The following is a 20,662-nucleotide window of genomic DNA, read 5'->3' as shown; positions in this document are numbered from 1 at the left end:
TATACTATGGATCCCTATTTACAAAAAAAATCTTCTCTACCTATTACCAAATTCCATCTCCATCACTGATCATGTTCCTTCTCATGAGTAGCAAGATAAAGGTCCCCCTTTGTCCATCCCCTCTCAAATCACTTTTATTTTTTACTCAATTTCTTTGTCCTACTTGAAAGTAAATCCAAAAGATGATGGATTTCATCCCATCACCTCCCTTCTAATATTCTCTAATTTTGTGGCTATGTGAGACATGGAAGTATATTGGACCCATATATTCCCCCATTGAATAACATAGTCTCTAAATTGAGGATGATAGTGTCACATAATCTCAAACTTGAAGGGTTTCTTGTTCTTGGATCTCTAACCCATATAGCTATATAGAAGCATAGGGTGATACAAAATAATCCTTGAGAATCCATATAGGAAGGTATAGGGAAGAATGTCCCAATCAATAAAGATAAGCACTCTATTAATCTAACCTGAATAAGACTATGACCCATACAATTGTTGGACCAAGTGAAGGGGACTCCTTGCAAGTCCATGTCAATTAGAAAAGTCCTCAAGAGAAACCCATCCAAATCATGCATACTCTTTGAAATGTCCTCTAACTTCCACTATTTCTCTAAATGGTACAAAGGAGTATTAAAATCATCAACACATATTACTTTTGAACAATTGAAAGTGGAAATACAAATACAGGCCTCCTCCAAGATCTGCAGTCTCCCACCTAGTATTTGGAGAATAAAAGTTGAGAAGAACCCAACTACTAACCTTATCAAAAAAAGCCACCACCAAGAAATGAGGGTGGGTTTGGATCTCAACCCTATCAAGCTTATCAGGATTCCACATAGTCACAATCCCTCCAAAAAAATTGACTTCTTCACTATAATTTTTTTTTGCAACTTGCCAAATATATCGACCCACTTTATCAAAATTGTTCTTATTCATCTTAACCTCTTGAATTAAGAGAATATCAAACTTATTATCATTGATCATTTGCTCCAAAGAAAATTATTTCTAAGAGCTATTCAGGCCTCTCATATTCCACATAACAAACTTCTTTTTTACCTTTTTGAATGCCTTCCAAGGTCCTTTTCTTCTAATGATCTATGTTTCAAGAATTCACCTTTGTCCTTAGCACTCTTTCCTATAGCCTATCGATTTTCATCTTCAAGCCCACATCTACCTTTGATAGTGCATGACTTTTCATCTTAGGATCCTGCCAGACCTCATCATCTACAAATAGTGAGAAGGGTTTAGACATAGGTAAAGTATCCTTCTCACACATTATAGAGACCAAGTACCCTTTTTGGAGGGGTAGTCTAGCCCTTGGGTGGGTAACAAGGGTACACTCTTTGTATTCTCTACTTTGTTGTGTAGGGTGGAAAATGAAAAAGGTTCCTCCAGACCCCTGACAGTCATTAATAGGGACAAAGCACCTTCCATAAAAATTGTATTCTCATCCTTTGGGGAGGCTTGAATTGCAACTCCACCCTTAAAATATGAGGGGATCTCCCCTTCTTCAAGGTGATCAATGAGATCCTCCATATTCTTGCCCTTCTCAAGATAAGTAGATCTATCTTCTCAATATTTTCCATAAAAGAGTAGTCATCTAACATATTAGCCTACTTCTTTGACTTTCCCATAGGGATCAAGGGAGACTTTGGGATCACCGTAGATGAGAATCCTAGGTAATTCTCTCAAGGTACACTCTCCCCATCTGAAGATAACTTCCCTTTTGATTTCTCATCTTCATGATGAGTGGCTTTGTAGTTAGTGACTACATGACCATAATTCCTACATTTCTAACAATATAAATCTGCATTCTCATAGATAAGTGCATGTGTCCAAGCCCCCATTTACATTTTAAATCAATACTACTTGGGAGGGATTTATTAATAGACACATTAACACAAACTCTAGCAAATACAAGATGAGATTTGTGCAAGGTAACATCTTCCTTTATGAAATATCTGAATGAATCTCCAATCCATCTAAAAATTGCTTCATCTCAATATTGTAAGGGAAGCCCAAGGTGCCTAACCTAGACTAGGGCCATTCCATTGAGATTGACATTGAGGTTACAACTCAACTTCGATTTGTGTAAAGTTGGATAGTGTTTATTGTAACTCTATGTTCCTACCAAAATATGGTTTTGCTTCTCATTAACCGCAAATTTAAACAAAAAGAGAGCACCCACCATAGAAGGTACCTACCTCCCCCGATCCCTTGAGTTTCCATTTGTTGAAACCCACCTCCTTACCGTCTCAATGGTCTATTGGTATGATAAAAACCTTCCCACTAAGCCTATAGAGAAACCTTGAGAAATATTTTCAACCACAAAATTTGGGAGAAGGTTCTCCAGACAATTATTCCCATGTGACACTCTTGGTATATCCCTAGGTGGGATACTAGGACCAGATTGTCCCACCAGCATACCTTTCTAGTTTAGTTTTCTAATCTCAACATGCAACACCTTCACCAGGCTTTTCATGGAACCAATAAAGTGAAGAAATGACAAGTTATCTAGTAATCTTATGTAATTCACAGAAGTCAACTTTTTGTTAGGGTTAGAAGCAACCCCAGTGACAGGAGGTCCCCATGAGAGAAGATGACAAGCAAGAGATCTAGACATCAATGATTTAGATCTAGAGGGGATAAATCATCTAGGGAAGATCCCAACATGAGAAGAGGTCAAGGTTAGGCTATAGATATGAGATTATATCTCCTATAACCAAGATAAATTTTATTTCCTAATACTTCTAAACTTTGTAGGTAGCCTCTTTCCTATATTGGATTCTTATCATTACAAAAGGCTTTAGTTAAGATATTGATTGAATCTTCTCATCATCATTACATATTCTAGTATACTATTTTGTTTAAATTAAACAAACTATAAGGGTGACTCAATACTTTTATGCATGTTTTTAAGTTTGACAAGTTATTAATCAACTAAATTGAGATCATTTGAATGTATAGCAAGGAAATTGTTTAGTAACCATAGGAGATTTTTCATTTAATGTTATAAGACTAGCTATCATATCTTTTCTTACGTCACTAAATAAATTTTTAATTTAGATAAAATATGGTTGACGTTGATGTTTACGTATGAAAAATACCTTGTGTTGATTATTTTTTTCTATACTAAATGCATTTAATAGAACAAGACTAGTGATTAAAAATCATATACATAAATTCATAAATTATACATTCAAATAATAATAAATGATAAGCATAAGACCATGTACAAACGAAACTAGACATGTAAAACATGCTATACAAAAATTCATATCGTTCATAACAATGTAATACCAATTAGAATAAATATAATTTGTTTTTAAATATGTATAGATATATAGCTTTTATTTCACCATGCCTTGAGAAAAGAACAAAGAAAAACATATTACAAACATGCTTGGAAACATTATCTACATACACAATAGACACACAAAATTATATTTGATTTGATATAAATTGTGAAACACGAAAATTGCATGTATTATTAAAAAGATGTTTCCAAGAAAGAATACTATATCAAGTTTGAAGATAAAAATTGGCAATATTAAGTTTAACCTTCCTATACAAGGAACAATCAAAGAGTTGGCATCTAAAATGTAATTCTATATATTAAAATTATTAATTTAACATTATAAATTATAAATATATATATATATATATATATATATATATATATATATATATATATATATGAGATAATTACTGCAGCAAGACGAATTGAGATATTGCTATCAGAATTTAATTGTTGTGATTTTGAGTTAAATGCTGATAGCAATATCTCTATATAAATACATAAATACACTCAAAACTACATTCTAGATGCTGCATAGATGTAACCATCGGTAGGACCACGAATTTTTAGGGCCACCCATGAGCGGCCGAGAGGGACAACAACTAAAGCACAAGTTCATGATTGCCCTTCCATTTGACAATTCATGGCAGAAAAATCTTTCTCGATTCCGTCCCAAAACCGGCAGTCTAAGCAGGCCCTATGACTATCAACAGTCAGCTAGTTTGATCTCTTCCAATATTGAATTCGCTATACATTCAAGTGAATTGCTGATGAATAAATAGTCAGTATGAATTAGTGAGAAATAAATATAACTTTCCAAAGAAACATGGAAATCTTGGCACAGAATAGGGTCAAAATGGAATTCCATCGATTGAGTTTGAGATTGCTGTGTACAATTCTTGTAGCGATCTCTTCCTTCCTGGAGGGACGCTGCACTTTGGTAGTTCGTGGGCACGCGGCGAATAGACTGCGCGATGGTTTTCTCGGGAAGTTAATTATTAAGTTTATTAGTAAGTTTATTATTTCTATCATTAAAGAACTTATGAATAACATTCGTCTTCTTTTTTTTAGAGGACAACCAATGGAAGAAGGTTGTATTCCGATCACCTTCAGTAAGCCGCTATTCTATGGATTGATATTTCTAGAAAACTTCCTCTTTACCTATTACCAAATTTCATCTCCTTCACTAGTCATGTTCCTCCTCATGAGTAGCATGATAGAGGTCTCCCCTTCTCCATCCCCTCTCCAATCACTTTTATTTTTTATTCTATTTCTTTCTTCTACCTGAAAATAAATCCAAAAGATGATGGATTCCATTCCATCACTTTCCTTCTAATATTCTCTAATTTTCTGGCTATGTGAAACATTGAAGTATATTGGACTTATATATTCCACCATTGAATAACATAGTCTCTAAATTGAGGATGATAGTGTCACATAATCTCATACCTGAAGGGTTTCTTGTTGTTGGAGTTTTGGCGCATACAACTAAATAGAAGCATAGAGTAATACAAAATAATCCTTGAGAATGCATATAGGCAGGTATAGGGAAGAATGTCCCAATAAGTAAAGATAAGCACTCTATTAATCTAACTTGAATAAAACTATGACCCATACGATTATTTGACCAAGTGAAGGGGACTCTTTGCAAGTCCATGTCAATTAGAAAAGTCCTCTAAGACACCCATCCAAATCATGCATACTCTTTGAAAAGTTCTCTAACTTACACTATTTCTCTAAAGGGTACAAAGGAGTATTAAAATTGCCTAGACATATTATTTTGGAGCCATTCAAAGTGGAAATACAAATAGAGACCTCCTACAAGACCCATAGTCTCCCCCTAGTATTTGGAGCATAAAAATTGAGAAGAACCCAACTACTAACCTTATCAGAAACAACCACCACCAAGAAATGAGGGTGGGTTTGGATCTCAACCCTATCAAGCTTATTAGGATTTCACATAGTCACAATCCCTCCAGACACACCGAGTTCTTCAATATAAGAACACTTTGCATCTTGCCAAATATATCCCCCCACTTTATCAAAATTGTTCTTATTCATCTTAACCTCTTGAATAAGGATAATATCAACCTTATGATCAATGATTATTTTCTCCAACAAAAATTCTTTCTACGAGCTATTTAGGCCTCTCATATTCCATACAACAAACTTCATTTTTACCTTTTTGAATGCCTTCCAAAGTCCTTTTCTTCCAATGAGCTATGTCTCAAGAATTCACCTTTGTCCTTAGCACTTTTGCTTGTAGCCTACTAGTTCTCATCTCTAAGCCCACATGAACCTTTGATAGTCCATGAGATTTCTTCTTAGCATCCAAACCTCATCATCTAAAAATAGTGAGAAGGGGTTAGACATAGGTAAAGTATCATTCTCACATGGTATAGAGACCATGTACACTTTGGGGAGGGGTAGTCTAACCATTGGGTGGGCAACAAGGGTATACTCTTTGTATTCTCTACTCTATTGTGTAGGGTAGAAAAAGAAAAAGGTTCCTCTAGACCACTGATGGTCATTAATAAGGATGAAGCACCTTCCATAAAAAATATATTCTTATCTTTGTGCGAGGCTTGAGTTACAACTCCACTGCTAAAATATGAAGGGATCTCCCCTTCTTCAAGGTGATCAATGAGATCCTCCATATTCTTTCCCTTCTCTAGAGAAGTAGATCTAGCTTCTCAATATTTTCCATAAAAGAGTAGTCATCTAATGGATTAGCCTACCTCTCAGACTCCCCTATAGGGATCAAGGAAGATTTTGGAACCACCCTAGAGGAACAACCTAGGTCTTTTTATATAGGTACACTCTCCCCATTTGAGTATACCTTCCCTTTCATTTTCTCATCTTCACGAGTAGTGGGTTTGCAGTCAATGACCACATGACCATAATTCCTACATTTCTAACAATAAAAATTTGCATTCTCATAGATAAGTGCATGTGCCCAAGCCTCCCATTTACATTTTAAATCATTAATTGTTGTGAGGGATTTATTAATAGCCACATTAACACAAACTTTGGCAAACCCAAGATGAGATTTGTGTAAGATAACAACATCCACCTTTATGAAATATCTGAAGGAATATCCAATCCATCTAAAAATTATTTCGTCCCAATTTTGTAAGGGAAACCTAGGGTGCCTAAGCTAGATTAGGATCATTCTATTGAGATTGACATTGGGGTCAAAACTCAAATTCCATTTGGGTAAAGCTGGATAGTTTTTATCATAACTCTATGTTCTTTCCAAAACATGGTTTTGCTCCTTATTAACTACAAATTTAAATAAAAAGATAGCACCTACCATAGAAGCTACCTCCACCAATCCCTTGAGTTTTTATTTTTGTGTAACCCACCTCTTTATTATCTCAATGGTCTATCGATATGACAAAAACCTTCCCACTAAGCCTATAGAGAAACCTTGAGAAATATTTTCAACCACAATATCTGAGAGAAGGATCTTTAGACAATTATTCCCATGCAACATTGTTGGTATATCCCCAAGTGGCACACCAAGACTAGATTGTCCCACTAGCTTACCTTTCTAGTTTAGTTTTCTGATCTCAACATGTAAAACCTTCACTAAGCTTTCCTTGGGACCAGTAAAGTGAAGAAATACAAAATCATCCAATAACCTCATGTAAATCACAGAAGTCAACTAAATGTTAGGGTCGAAACTAGCCCCAACAACATGGGGTCTCCATTAAAGGAGATGACAAGCAAGAGATCTGGACTTCAATGTTTCAGATCTAGAGGGACATATCATCCAGGGAAGATCCCACCATGAGAAGAGGTTAGGGTTGGGCTATAGATATGAGATTATATCTCTTGCAACCAAGATACGTGTTATTTCCTAATACTTCTGAACTTGGTAGATAGACTCTTTCCTATCTTGGTTTCTTATCATTACAAAAGGTTTTAGTTAAGATATTGACTAAATCTTCTAATCATCATTACATATTGTAGTATATTACTTAGTTTAAATTAAATAGAATATAAGGGAGAATCAATACTTTTATGCATGTTTTAAAGTTTAATGAGTTATTAATCAACTAAATTGAGATCATCATAATGTATAGCAATGCAATTTTTTAGTAACCATAGGAGATTCTTCATTTAATGTTATAAAACTAACTGTCATATATTTTCTTACCTTGCTATGTTATGTTTTAATTTAGATACAATATGGTTGACATTTACTTAAGAAAAATACCTTGTGTTGATATTTTTTTCTATATTAAATATATTTAATAGTACAAGATTAGTGATTAAAAATCATATGCATAAATTCATAAATTATACATTCAAATAATAATAAATGATAAGCATAAGACTATGTACAAATGAAACTAGACATGTAAATCACGCTATACAAAAATTCATATCATTCATAACAATATAATACCAATAAGAATAAATATATATTTTTAAAAATACGTATAGATGTATAGTTTTTATTTCACTGTGCCTTGAGAAAAGAACAAAGAAAAACATATTATAAAAATGCTTGGAAACATTATTTGCACACACAATAGACACACAAAATTATATTTTATTTGATATAAATTGTGAAACACGAAAATTGCATATATTATTAAAAAGTTGGATTTCCAAGAAAGAGAATACTATATCAAATTTGAAGATAAAAATTGACAATATTATGTTTAACCTTCCTAGACAACGGACAATCAAAGAGTTGACACCTAAAATGTAATTCTATATATTTAAATTATTAATTTAACATTATAAAATCTTATCTATATATATACACATACACATATACATATACATATACATACATACATACACACACACACACACATGTGTGTGTGTGTGTGTGTTTGTGTATGTATGTGTATATGTATATGTATATATATGTGTATATGTATATATACATATACATATACAGATATATATATGTGTGTATATGTGTATGTATATGTATATGTATATGTATATGTATATATATATGTGTGTATATGTATATATGTGTGTGGTGTTGTATATACATATACATATACATATATGTATATGTATATGTCTATACACACACACACATATATATTTATATTTATATATATATATATATATATAAGTAGGAGATAATTTCTATAGTAGTTTAAATTGATATATTGCTATCAGGATTTAACTGTGTGATTTTGAGTTAAATCATGATAGCAATATCTCATGAAATATGGGTAATTGAATTTGATTCAAAATCACACAGTTAAATTCTGATAGCAATATTTCTATATAAATACATAAATACAGTCAAAACTACATTCTAGATGCTGCATAGATGTAACCGTCGGTAGGACCATGAATTTTCAGGGCCACCCATGGACGACCGAGAGGGACAACCACTAAATCACAAGTTCATGATTGCCATGGCAGAAAAATCTTTCTTGATTCCGTGCCTAAAAAGGAGTCAATTTTGTTGTTATCAATAAGGCCAAAGAATAGAGTGCCACTGTATGAGGTTCAAAACCGGCCGTCTAGGCCGGCCCTTTGACTATCAACAGTCAGCTAGTTTGATCTCTTCCAATATTGAATTCGCTATACATTCGAGTGAATTGCTGAGGAATAAATAGTCAGTATGAATTAGTGAGAAATAAATATAACTTTCCAACGAAACTTGGAAATCTTGGCACAGGACAGTGTCGAAATGGAATTCCATCCATTGAGTTTGAGATTGCTGTGTACAATTCTTGTAGCGATCTCTTCCTTTCTGGAGGGAGGCTGTGCTTTGGGAGTTCGTGGGTACGCGGCGAATAGACTGCGCGGTGGTTTTCTTGAGAAGTTAAAGAGCTCTACAACAACAACAAAATCTTATGTTTCAAGCCTGGGTAAAACTTCCTTCGGTTCCTACAACTATACCCAAGTTCTAGACCATTTTGCTTTCACCCCACAGAGCTACCAAACCTTTCCCCAACGTTATTTCATTGACAATTCCAGTTGGGGTGGCGCTCAAACCAATTCTCCCATATTTGTATTGTTGGGAGCCGAAGAAGACGTCACAAATGAGATCGGGGGCTTCATGATGGAACAGCATGACGACTTCAAAGCGCTTGCGGTGTACATAGAGGTAGTTTTACAATTCATGTTGCGTTACAAGAATTGTTTAATAAGTTCAGTTGAGTTTCTCTGGCCTCCTGTTATTAGGGCTAATTATGGCAAGGTATGTATGTAGCACCGTTATTACGGGAAGTCAATGCCATTCGGGGGAGAAAATGAAGCCTATGCAAATACGAGCACGATGGGTTACTTCACATCCACGCAGGCCTTGGCTGATTATGCCACCGTCATTGTCGACTTGAAGAAATTATTAAACGCTGACAATTGTCCAGTCGTTGTATTTGGTGCATCCTATGGTGGAAGTAAGTGAGATTTCTTATATTATCTATAGAAACTCATGTGAGTAACTTTGTAGGATTTGATGATGATTGAAATTGTGTTGTCCCAGTGCTGGCTGCGTGGTTTCGGCTCAAGTATCCGCACATAACAATCGGCGCTCTCGCATCATCCGCGCCTATTCTTTACCTTGACGGCATTGCTCCAACTCTTGGCTACGATAGTGTTGTAACAAAAGATTTCAGAGTATGTTCATTCAATCTCATTCCTCTTTCCCACAACCTTATAAGAATTAAATTTGACTTTTGAAAGTATTGTACAGAATGTAAGCGAGAGCTGCTACAAAAGAATAAATGAATCGTGGGATTTGATGGACCAAATGGCGTCTATCCCGCAAGGCATGCTAAACCTAAGTAAATTATTCAACACGTGCCAGTAAGTACCAACACCCTATGGATTTTTGAAAGTCATACTGTTGGTCAAAATCACCTTTCAGGGCAGTATTTATGTTGCAGGAATATTACGGAAAAGGCTGACCTGAACAATGTGCTTATAGAAATGTACGAGAGCGCAGCACAGTACAATTTTGAGGAAGTTAAAAGCGTAAGCAGACTACATAAACCTGTCTCGCCATACCAATATTGTTCCTCATTAACATAGTTATAAGTGGGACTTTTTGTAGATCTGTGCAGCCATCGACAGCCTGCCCCGAGATGCAGACACTATTACCAGAATAGCTTATGCTGCAAACTCAACCAACACCGAGTGCTTGGATTTGAGTCCGTTAAATTACTCTCAACCGAGTTGGTTGGTTGGATGGTACTGGCAGGTAACCAAGAATTCTTTTATCATTATCAAAATCATTATTGTAATAGCGAAATGCAATAAAATTAGGCTGCCAAAATCTAAGCAAACTAGTTAATCTGCAGACTTGCACTGAAATGGTGTTTCCATGGGAGGCTCCTGCTGGAACCACAATGTTTCCTCCCTACTACTTTGATATCAACAACTATTCAAGGGATTGCTACCTTAAATACGGAGTCCTCCCACGCCAACACTGGGCCACGAAGCAATACGGAGGACACGTATGTAAATATCAATCTGCTACCTAATTTGGTCAAAGAAATGTCTTCTAGAACTTTGATGACAGTTGACCAACGCAACAATTTGTTATGATTGAAATACAGGACATTAAAAGGGTGTTGAAAGACTTCGGAAGCAATATAATTTTCTCCAATGGGTTAAGAGATCCATGGAGTAGTGGAGGGTAAGCGATTCATCTTCTCAGATTGCATGCCCAATTAATCATTTCTTGCTTTGCTTAACTATTGGTGTATTGTGAATGGAATTCCAGTGTGTTAGAGGATATTTCTGAAAGCATTGTGGCTATTCCCACTGAGGAGGGTAAGTTGGCTCAGAATATTATTCTTTCTATTCTCTACAATTTAGAAGAAATTATTGTCTTATGAGAATTGAATGCCATGCAGGAACGCACTGTCAAGACATGCTTCAAAGTTCAAGTGACGATCCAGCCTGGTTGAAAGAGCAGCGACTAAAAGAGATAAATAACATCCAAAAATGGATTAACGATTATAAAAGCTGATTTGAAATGTTTATCCCATTGAGAATAATTTTCTACCTTTAACTCTTGAAATGATTATCCAACGTCATTTATAAGAATGAAGAGTGCCATATGATCACTACTAAAAATTAATATTTCACTAATGTAGAACCACTTTAAAGATAATTGAATTAAAAATTTTATTGTATCTGTATGGTGTCTACACAAGAATATTTTTTTAGGTAAATAATATATGTATAGATAAGAACAATTGAATTATGCAAAAGTGAAAATTAATATAGTTTATATTTCTTGACATATAATTCTTTTTTGGTGATTGATAGTATCATCAGGTCATTACTAAATAGTATAATAACAATCAAGATTCATTTAGTATGAAAATAAACAAGGTAGTTCAAAAAGAACACATGCACTTAATTGATGTTGATCAAAGCACTCATGTTCTTTTAGGAAAAGATAAATAAATGATGGAGAATTTAAATGACCACTTTATTGATATTGAGGCGAGATCTCATGGAAAGAAACAATATGTTCACATGAAGAACAAGTCACATAACCTATATTCAATCCCTTATTGACAAAGGATTTCTTTTAGTGTTGATTGGTGAGGTTGAATAAAGAAAGGTTGTTATGTTTGTGTGTTGTGTTGGAAATTTGATTGAAAAGATCATTGTTGAACAATGAAGAAGATTGTCTGCAAAGAGGAAGATTGATGATAAAGAATGTTTTTAATCATTGTTTTGTCATTGATGTTAAACCTACTATTTGCTGCAATGACAATTGGTGATACGATCCAAGAACTATCACTTAGTTGATTGATGAAGAGGATTTAATCAACAAGATATAACAAAAGTACCAAAGGAAAAGGTTAAGTTATGATTTTTTAATAAAGTACAAGAATTAGTTAAGACAATGGTAAAATGATGTATTGATAACATACTTGAAGACACAAAGGCTAGCCACACTTAGAAACACTGGAAGAATAAGTTGTAACAAGGTTGTCTACAAAGCTTAACGTAGTTCATTAGTGAGTGCTGAGCAAGCTAGGTCACGCCGAGCAGAATTTTAGTTAGTGCCAAGAAAATGCAAAATTTAGTGTGTACCAAGTGATACAGAAGGAGCCAAGCAAAGTTTAGGTGACAACAATCAGAAAAACTTAATGGATGCCGAGTGAATCCACAGTAGCTACCGAGCATTAGTAAAATGTAGTTGGAGCTGAGTAACACAGTATGTGCCGAGCACCAGAATTTCAATAGTGCCGAGCTGCTACATTATGTGAAAAGTCAAAGATTTACCAAATCTGAGTTGACAAGATTATTACCTTGAATTTTGTGAACCTAATGGAGGATAAGGATGATAAGTTGGAGGCATAGAATTTTAGATAAACCATTTTTAGGCAAATTCAAGAGGTTCTTCATGATGTTTCTTGAAGGAACAATATATGGTTTAGATTTAATGAATCCTACCTAATCCATTCAAACTAAAATTTAAGGAGGAAAGAATCAAGAGGAAAAAGAAATTCCCAACTTCTATTTAAGAAGTCTCAAATCAAGAAGCAAGAGTTGCTAGGTCGAAGTTGTTGTAAGGGTGTCAAGGAGAAGGCATCAAGAAGAAAGAAGAACAGAGCACAGAGACTCTACTTTGATAAGTGTTCATATAGGAGATTGCACTGGTGTATCAAGCACAGAGACTCAAGGAGACGAAGCTTGAAAGGAGGTCAAGCTATCAGAGCTACAAACTAAAAGCTAGGCAAATTATGAAGAGCTAAATATAGTTCTAAAATTTGCAAATTAAGTTCTAATTTGTATCCGGTCAAAAGCTCTCGTTGTTACTCTCTAACAATTGTGTCAACTAGGGTAAAATCCTATGGACTTAGGTTGGTTTAACAACCATTTGTAAATCTTTTAATAGGGTGGCATTCCAAGCGAATGTTCTAAAGTCCTCTAACTAGGTCCACTTTTAACAAGGTGGTTAAATCCTTTAACTAGGTCACATTTAATAGTGTGTTGTAGCCTTTAACAGGTCAAGCCTTTCACAGGGCATCACTTCAGAAGAGTGAGAATTGAGTAGCATGTTACTAGTGGTTTTTCTCAAATTGGGTTTCCACGTAAATCACTATGCTATGTGTTGATCTTTCATGTGTTATGTTTGCATGTTGATTTTATAGTAACTTGCTAAGTAGGAAAGTTTAAGCTTGGATGCATGAATAGTTTGATTGGCTCACTTTGCTTGATGAAAATTTTTTATTAGGATATTTGGACCTTGAATAACTGATTCACCCCCCCTCCCCCCTAATTATTTTAAAGCATTTCTAACAATTGGTATCAAAGCTATTTGCTTATTTAGTTTGAAGGTACTAGAAGCAGAAAGATCAAGATGTCCAAGAGAGAAGTTCCCAAGATCAACAGAGATAACTTTGTTGTATGGTAAAGCCTAATGAAATTGCAGCTTGGATCAATAGGTGATTATGCAGAAACCTCGATTGAAGTGGCACATGTAGATCCAGCTGGAGCCCTTATTGCAGATGATTTAAACAAAAGGAAAGAGAATAATTAGGCAATACTAGAGATTGTCTCTACCCTCAACTATGCTGAATTTGATGACATCAAGGGATTTGATTCTACATTCAAGATGTGGAAAGCCTTGACTCGTATCTATGGAGGAGACTAGAATGTTCAAAGAGAAAAAAGAGAAAGCCTTATAGGAAAGTTTGATGACATGAAAATGGAGGAAGGAGAGAATGCTGCTCAATATGCCTCCAGAATGAAAGAAGTAGTAAGTGCAATAAGAAGTTTGGGTGGTCATTTGGAAGATGACATTCTTAATAGAAAATACTTAAGAACCTTACTCCCTATCTATGCCATTAGAGCTTTAGCCATACAAGAATTAAGATGTGTACTAGGAAACTAGCTAACTTTTGAAGGAATAGTAGGAAGACTCACTGCTTTTGATTAGTCCAGCTTTGATAAGTATAGACCTAAGAACCTTGATTCTACTTTCAAGGCCAAGTTGACATTGAAAGACATTGAGGAGGTAAAAATCAAAGAAGAAGAAAAAGGGAAAACATGCATCCAGTGATAGTAGTACATATGAAGAAGATGTGGAACAATTGGAAGCACTACTAGCCAGAAGATTTCACAGAGGCAAAGGTAAATTCAAAGGTAAGCTGCCTATAATTTGTTTTAATTGCAATGAAGTAAGACATATTACTGCAAGGTGTACACAAAATAAGAAATACAAAGAAGAAAATAAGTACAAGAACAAAAGAGAAGATGATGGGGAGATTACAAGGACAAAGGCAAAAGATGCTACATTGTTGAAGAAGATTCTGATGAGAATGATGATGAAGTAGTCTATGTAGCCATGAAGGATGAATCAGATGAAGATGAGGCAACAACACTAGTAACCTGTGTGAATGAAAATGACAAGTGGATCATAGACAGTGGATGCTCACATCATATGACAAGAGATAAAAGTAAGTTTATTACCTTTACTCAGTATGATGGAAATAGTGTTAGATTTGGTAATGATGCTCCATGTCAAATTAAAGGAAAAGGTTTTATTAAACTTATAGAGAAAATATCATGTGAAAATGCATACTATGTTGAAGGATTGAACTACAATTTGCTAAGTGTATCACAGTTAGGCAATGTAGGTTGCAAAGTAGAATTTGGAAATAAAATTGGCAAAATTTATGACACTGATGGAAATTTGATAGGAAAAGGAGATAAAACTAGGAGTAATTTGTTTTACCTAGATATGGAAGATGCAACCTGTCTTATTGTTAGACTTGATGATGTTTGGTTATGGAATAAAAGGTTATGTCTTGTTAACTTTTTAAATCTGATTAATATGAGCAAAAAGAAGAAAGTCAGATGTTTGCCTAAGCTGAAAAAGCCTGAAAACACAATGTGAAAACATTGTTAACTAAGAAAGATGACCAAGTCAAGTTTCAAAAGCAAAACCTACACTTCCAAAGAAGTATTAGAACTTGTCCATATAGACTTATGTGGCCTAATAGAAGTCCAAAGCTACCAAGGAGACAGACACATATTGTTCTTTGTAGATGACTACTCTATGATGATGACTGCCATGTTCTTAAAGAAAAAATCTAATGCATTTCAAATATTTAAGTGGTATTTGGCTAGGGTTGAGAAAGAAACATAAAAAATTCTGAACTGCCTGAGATCTGATAGAGGAGGAGAGTTTATATGAAAAGAATTTGAGTCATTTTGCGATGACAAAAGAATCAAGAGAAAAACATCAACACCAAGAACTCCCCCATAGAATGACATTGTAGAAAGAAGGAATAGATTATTGATAGACTATGCCAGAACATTAATGATAGAGAAGAATGTTGCTCTGAAGTACTAGAGAAAAGCTATAAGTATTGTTGTCTATACCCTACATTCAGTACAAGTCAAGAAAAGTACAAATGCAACAGCTTTTGAATTATGGTATGGTCACTCATTTAATATAAAACATTTCAAAGTGTTTGGTTGTAAATGCTATATTCTTAAACATACTAGAAATGGAAAGTTTGATATAAAGATTGATGAAGGTATTCCTTGGATACTCTACTAGAAGCAAAGCATATATGTGTTTGAATACTAACACTAACAAGATTGTGGAGAGTGCAAATATAAATTTTGATGAGCATGCAAAAATCCAATTTGATGAATCCAAGAAACTAAAATATTATAGATCTTTTGTATACTTCTATGAGGGAATGCCTATTGAAGATGAAGCTACCAATCAAGTTAGGAATTAGCAAAAAGTCTCAGTATCAGCTGAGTCACAGCTAGTGAATGTCGAGCTACATTCAGAAGTCGAGTTATAGAATGAAAAAAATGCACATTTTGACTCTAAAATTAGTACACATGGAAGAGATGATGAAATACTAGATAGAGATGTACATAGTGACTCTAAAGCTAATAGATCAAACATGGAAAGAATGACAAAACCAAGACTATCCAAGTATGTAAGAAGATATCACCCTATAGAACAAATCATTGGTGACAAGGAAGCAAGACCAATGAAAAGGAATAGACTAAGGAATGAATCATGTCTGCTGAGTAAGATTGAGCCCAAAATAGTGAAAGATGCACTACAAGATGATGACTAGTATAAAGCTATGAAAGAGGAGATAGAGCAGATAGAGAAGAACAAAACTTGGACCTTATTTCTTAGACCAACTGATAAGAATGTGATTGGAACCAAATGGGTATTTAGGAACAATCTTGATGAGAGTGGTGATATCACAAGAAATAAGGTGAGACTAGTCTACAAAGGCTATGCACAAGAAGAAGGACTAGACTATGGGGAAACATTTTCTCCTATTGCAAGGATGGAAGGAGTGAGAACATTACTTGCATATGCTGCTTATAAAGGTTTCAAAGTCTATCAAATAGATGTATAGTCTACTTTTCTAAATGGTATACTAGAAGAGGAAGTCCATATAGAAAAACTAGAGGGATTTGTTGATGACAATAACAAGGATATGGTTTGCAAACTGAATAAAGTGCTCTATGATTTGAAGCAAAAACCTAGAGCATTGAATGAGAGACTGCAAAAATATCTTGTGAAGATAGGATTTGAGAGAATAGATGAAAACAACAACTTGTACATCAAAGTAGAAAAAAGTAAAGATATTTTGATATCTAAAATCTTTGTTGATGATATAATATTTGGAGAAAAAGATGTCTTATGCAAATATTTTGTTAACCAAATGAAACATGAGTTTGAAATGTCAATGTTTGGAGAAATCAAATTCTTTATTGAATTGTAAGTACATCAACTAAAGCATGGCATATTTGTGACCCAATCAAAATATATCAAGGAGATACTTAAGAATTTTGGATTAGAAGACTCAAAACCAATTAGTACACCAATAGTAATAGGACATAAGTTATCCAAAAATGATGAATCAGCTAAGGTAAATTAGACAATGTATAGGTCAATGATTAGAAAGTTGTAATATGTGGTGCATAGTAGACCAGACATTGCATTAGCTGTTGGAATAGTGGCAAGATTTTCTACTAACTCAAAAGAAAATTATTTGATGGGAGTAAAAAGAATATTGAGGTACCTAAAAGGAACTGATGACTTTGGCTTATACTACAAGAGGAGTGAAAAGTTTGAGTTGAAAGCCTACACTAATGTAGATTGGGGAGGTAATATTGATGATGGAAAGAGCACTAGTGGAGGAGCACTTTTCTTAGGTAAAATATTGGTTACTTGGACCAGCAAAAAGTAGAGTTGTACCTCACAGTCCACAAAAAAAGCTAAATATGTTGCGACTGCCATCAACTGCACCAATATTGTATGGATCAAACATCTATTGCAAGGTATAAAGGAAGAGGTAACTGAACTTGTGATACTCTATTGTGATAACACAAGTGTCATCAACATATCAAAGAATCTTGTGATGTATGCTAAAAAAAAGAATATTAAAATTAAGTATCACATATTTTAATAATAATTTTTATTTCTTAGTCCATTAGCTTCTAAATATTATCCCCTTTTTCCAAAACTTCACCTTTTTGGGCCTACTTGCCTTAGAAAAGATTATTATTTTTAATTATTTGAAAAGGGGACATGACAAGTCCTCCCCTTCCAAATATTGCTTTTCCTCAAGCAATGGCTGAACAATAAACCAATCAATCCACTTGGATCCCAAATGTAGTCATGAACTATACTATTGCCAATTAACACAGGCTCTTGCAATATCCTCTGCAATATAACCAAGAGGAATCCATAATCAAACTGACAATTACTGCTCAACCAAACTCCAAAGTCACAACTTCCACAGTCAGAAACCCACGAGACACAAACTCTTAGAACATCAAAACCCAAGTAAAGTGGAAAAATCAAACTACCAACATAGTAAATACCATCAACACATCCCACTGACCTATATGGAATGTACAATCCAACTCTGCAACAATGGTGAATGCTCCCGAATGAAATTGTACCAAGTATGGAGAATCCACACATTGTACAACTCTTGCAGTCAACACAACTCTGTAGATCACCGACCACTGTCTCATAACCATAACTCCCATGGACCTCTGATGGTGAAAAGCCATCACAAGATAAACAGTAAGAAATGGAACCTAAACCAAATTTGCCTACCATCAACTCCTCAACACAACTTTGATCAAATGCTAACTGATGTACATACCCTGCAATATAATGTTGATAAAGAAAAAAAACCTCAGTCAATAGCTCACCATGAACAAGTGATACAACCCACCGTGACTGATCACCAGCTAAGTCAGGAGATGTCATAGCCAAAGGAGTAGAATCAATAACAACACCCGCTGAAGCATCACTCCAAAACTCCTACTCTAAGTCATGTATTATCAAGCTGTAAACTATAGAACCTATCACCATGTCATGCCCATCACAACTCTCATCCCGAGGTGTCAAACTATCCCATAATTGATGATAAGCACTAGGAACCAAATTACATCTCTGTATCATCATCTCATCAACATGGTCATCAAAGGTAAATTGATGAGCATACCTCATAATGTAATGAAGATAGAATGTGCCAATCTCAGTCAGTGGATCAGAACTAATTGCAATTGATCGCTAACCAAGTTGGAACTGACTACTACCTCTGAAGACATCACCAAGGGAGTAGTATTACTAGCAGGAACTATGCCAACTGACAGCTCACCAACATCACACATGGTCTTTGATACAACATCTCTAGTCTTCGTGCCATTAGTACTAGAGGTCACCACCATGTCAGGAATACCACAACAATCTGCTGTAGCACCCAACTCAACTGAACCTAACTCTAGTGGGGACGAACCCGATATGCCAAAGTTAGTATCAAGGATGGATGCATCCCCATCTCCACTATCTTTGACAATCTCAACCATGGACATCCTCAGATCACCAGACACCATAGCTTGTGACTGTATAGAATCTAGTAAAGACTGTAGTTGCTCTAACTCCATGGTCACCTTAGCCAAATGAAATTGTGACTCCTTGAAAGCCAACTGTGTACTCTCAAAAATCTCAGAAGTCACCTCAAGCTACTGAGTAAGCTCAATCACCTCATCTTCCTTGGCCAACAATGTATCGTATGCTGTACTGCTCCACTCCATAAGATAATCTCTGTCGGCTACCAACTGCATATAATCCTGTCTCAAAATTCGGATAGCCTCCCATAAAGAGTGGAACTCTGTCAAGGAAAGATAATTGCCTCCCTACTCATCACTAGTAGGAGAACCCCATCCATAAACTGCTAATAATTGACGAGCAGCATCGAAATGTTGGCAAGCGATAGCAATGTCTCGCTCACTAACTCTCAACTGACTAAACACATGATGGCACTGGCTAGATTGTATCCTACAAACCTCCTCCGACGCACTATCTAAAGGAGCATCCTCAAGGTTACTGGTCTCTAGAGTATTACCATCCATATCATGCAAATCAACTCCAAAGCTCATATCAACATACGGAGTATCAAAAACTCTAGCACTACTATCCAACTCCTCTATACCAAAAGAAACCACCAAGGAAACTAAGTCTTCAAAACTGCCCACTACATCCACCTAGATGTCATCAATGCCAATATGATCCTGGGACTCATTTGTACACACTGCCAAATATGAAAGATCATCAACACATTCTAGCAAGTATGGTCAACTGGATATATGAACAAAGCCCAACACCGGTGTATAAAAACTAATACTAGCATCGGACAAGTTGCTGGCACAAGAAAAGACAACACCATGCAATCTGCTAATCAAATCCATGATAGCACCCAAACAATCACCGCTACCAAAAAATGTTAAAGATTTGCAGTCAACTGAATCCCAAATTCCAATATAACAATCTCGAGTCCATATTCGTAAACTATAATCAGTTGGTAACTCAAGCAAACTCCTCAACTGAGTAATATGACCAATACCAACTAACTCCACATACCTGTCTGACATTGTCCCTATATCCTGGATGTGAATGCAAGATGAACTCGCAACATTATCAAAGAACACATATGATCTACCATTCACAGAAAGTTGAGTATCAGGAGTGCAAGATGAAACTAAACTCAACTCCATGCCATGCTTATCCCCATGTCTCTCCCAGCCTTGCAACACCAATGGAGTATTCACCAAATAAACTTGAGTGTCCTCAAGCTCATTAGAAAGCCTATCAGCTTCCTCCTCCTTCCTCGTCAAGGCATCTAAATAGTCTCTGACAAGGCTAAGAAGATGGTCACGATATGATAGAAGATTTAAATAACTCAACTTCATCATTTCCATTCCTTCCCTAATCGCTTGTAAGTCAACACAAGAAGACTTTGCTTGAACTCCCTTATGTCTACCCTGTAACTGAATCATTCGAATGTGATCCTCTATCATATCCTGCATCCTGTCATGATGAGATAATGAAGT

The 20,662-nt window shown here is 35.2% G+C and overlaps 1 protein-coding gene across 1 annotated transcript; it reads left to right on the top strand.

The window, feature by feature from the left end:
- The first annotated feature begins 8,955 nt into the window (after nt 1-8,955).
- Nucleotides 8,956-11,433, top strand: LOC149532854 (uncharacterized). Its single transcript, XM_089803995.1, has 10 exons — nt 8,956-9,398; nt 9,504-9,690; nt 9,777-9,910; nt 9,987-10,099; nt 10,180-10,267; nt 10,347-10,493; nt 10,594-10,749; nt 10,852-10,931; nt 11,019-11,068; nt 11,152-11,433. The coding sequence occupies exons 1-10, from the start codon at nt 8,979-8,981 to the stop codon at nt 11,265-11,267; spliced, it is 1,491 nt and encodes a 496-aa protein (XP_089660121.1). The 5' UTR covers nt 8,956-8,978; the 3' UTR covers nt 11,268-11,433.
- Nucleotides 11,434-20,662: the final 9,229 nt, after the last annotated feature.

Source organism: Cupressus sempervirens, chromosome 10 (genome assembly GCF_028749045.1).
Source record: "Cupressus sempervirens isolate cs-2001-9-10 chromosome 10, ASM2874904v1, whole genome shotgun sequence".
NCBI lineage: Eukaryota > Viridiplantae > Streptophyta > Pinopsida > Cupressales > Cupressaceae > Cupressus > Cupressus sempervirens.
Note: the sequence above shows the minus strand (reverse complement) of the source record. Positions and strands in the feature narration are given on the sequence as shown.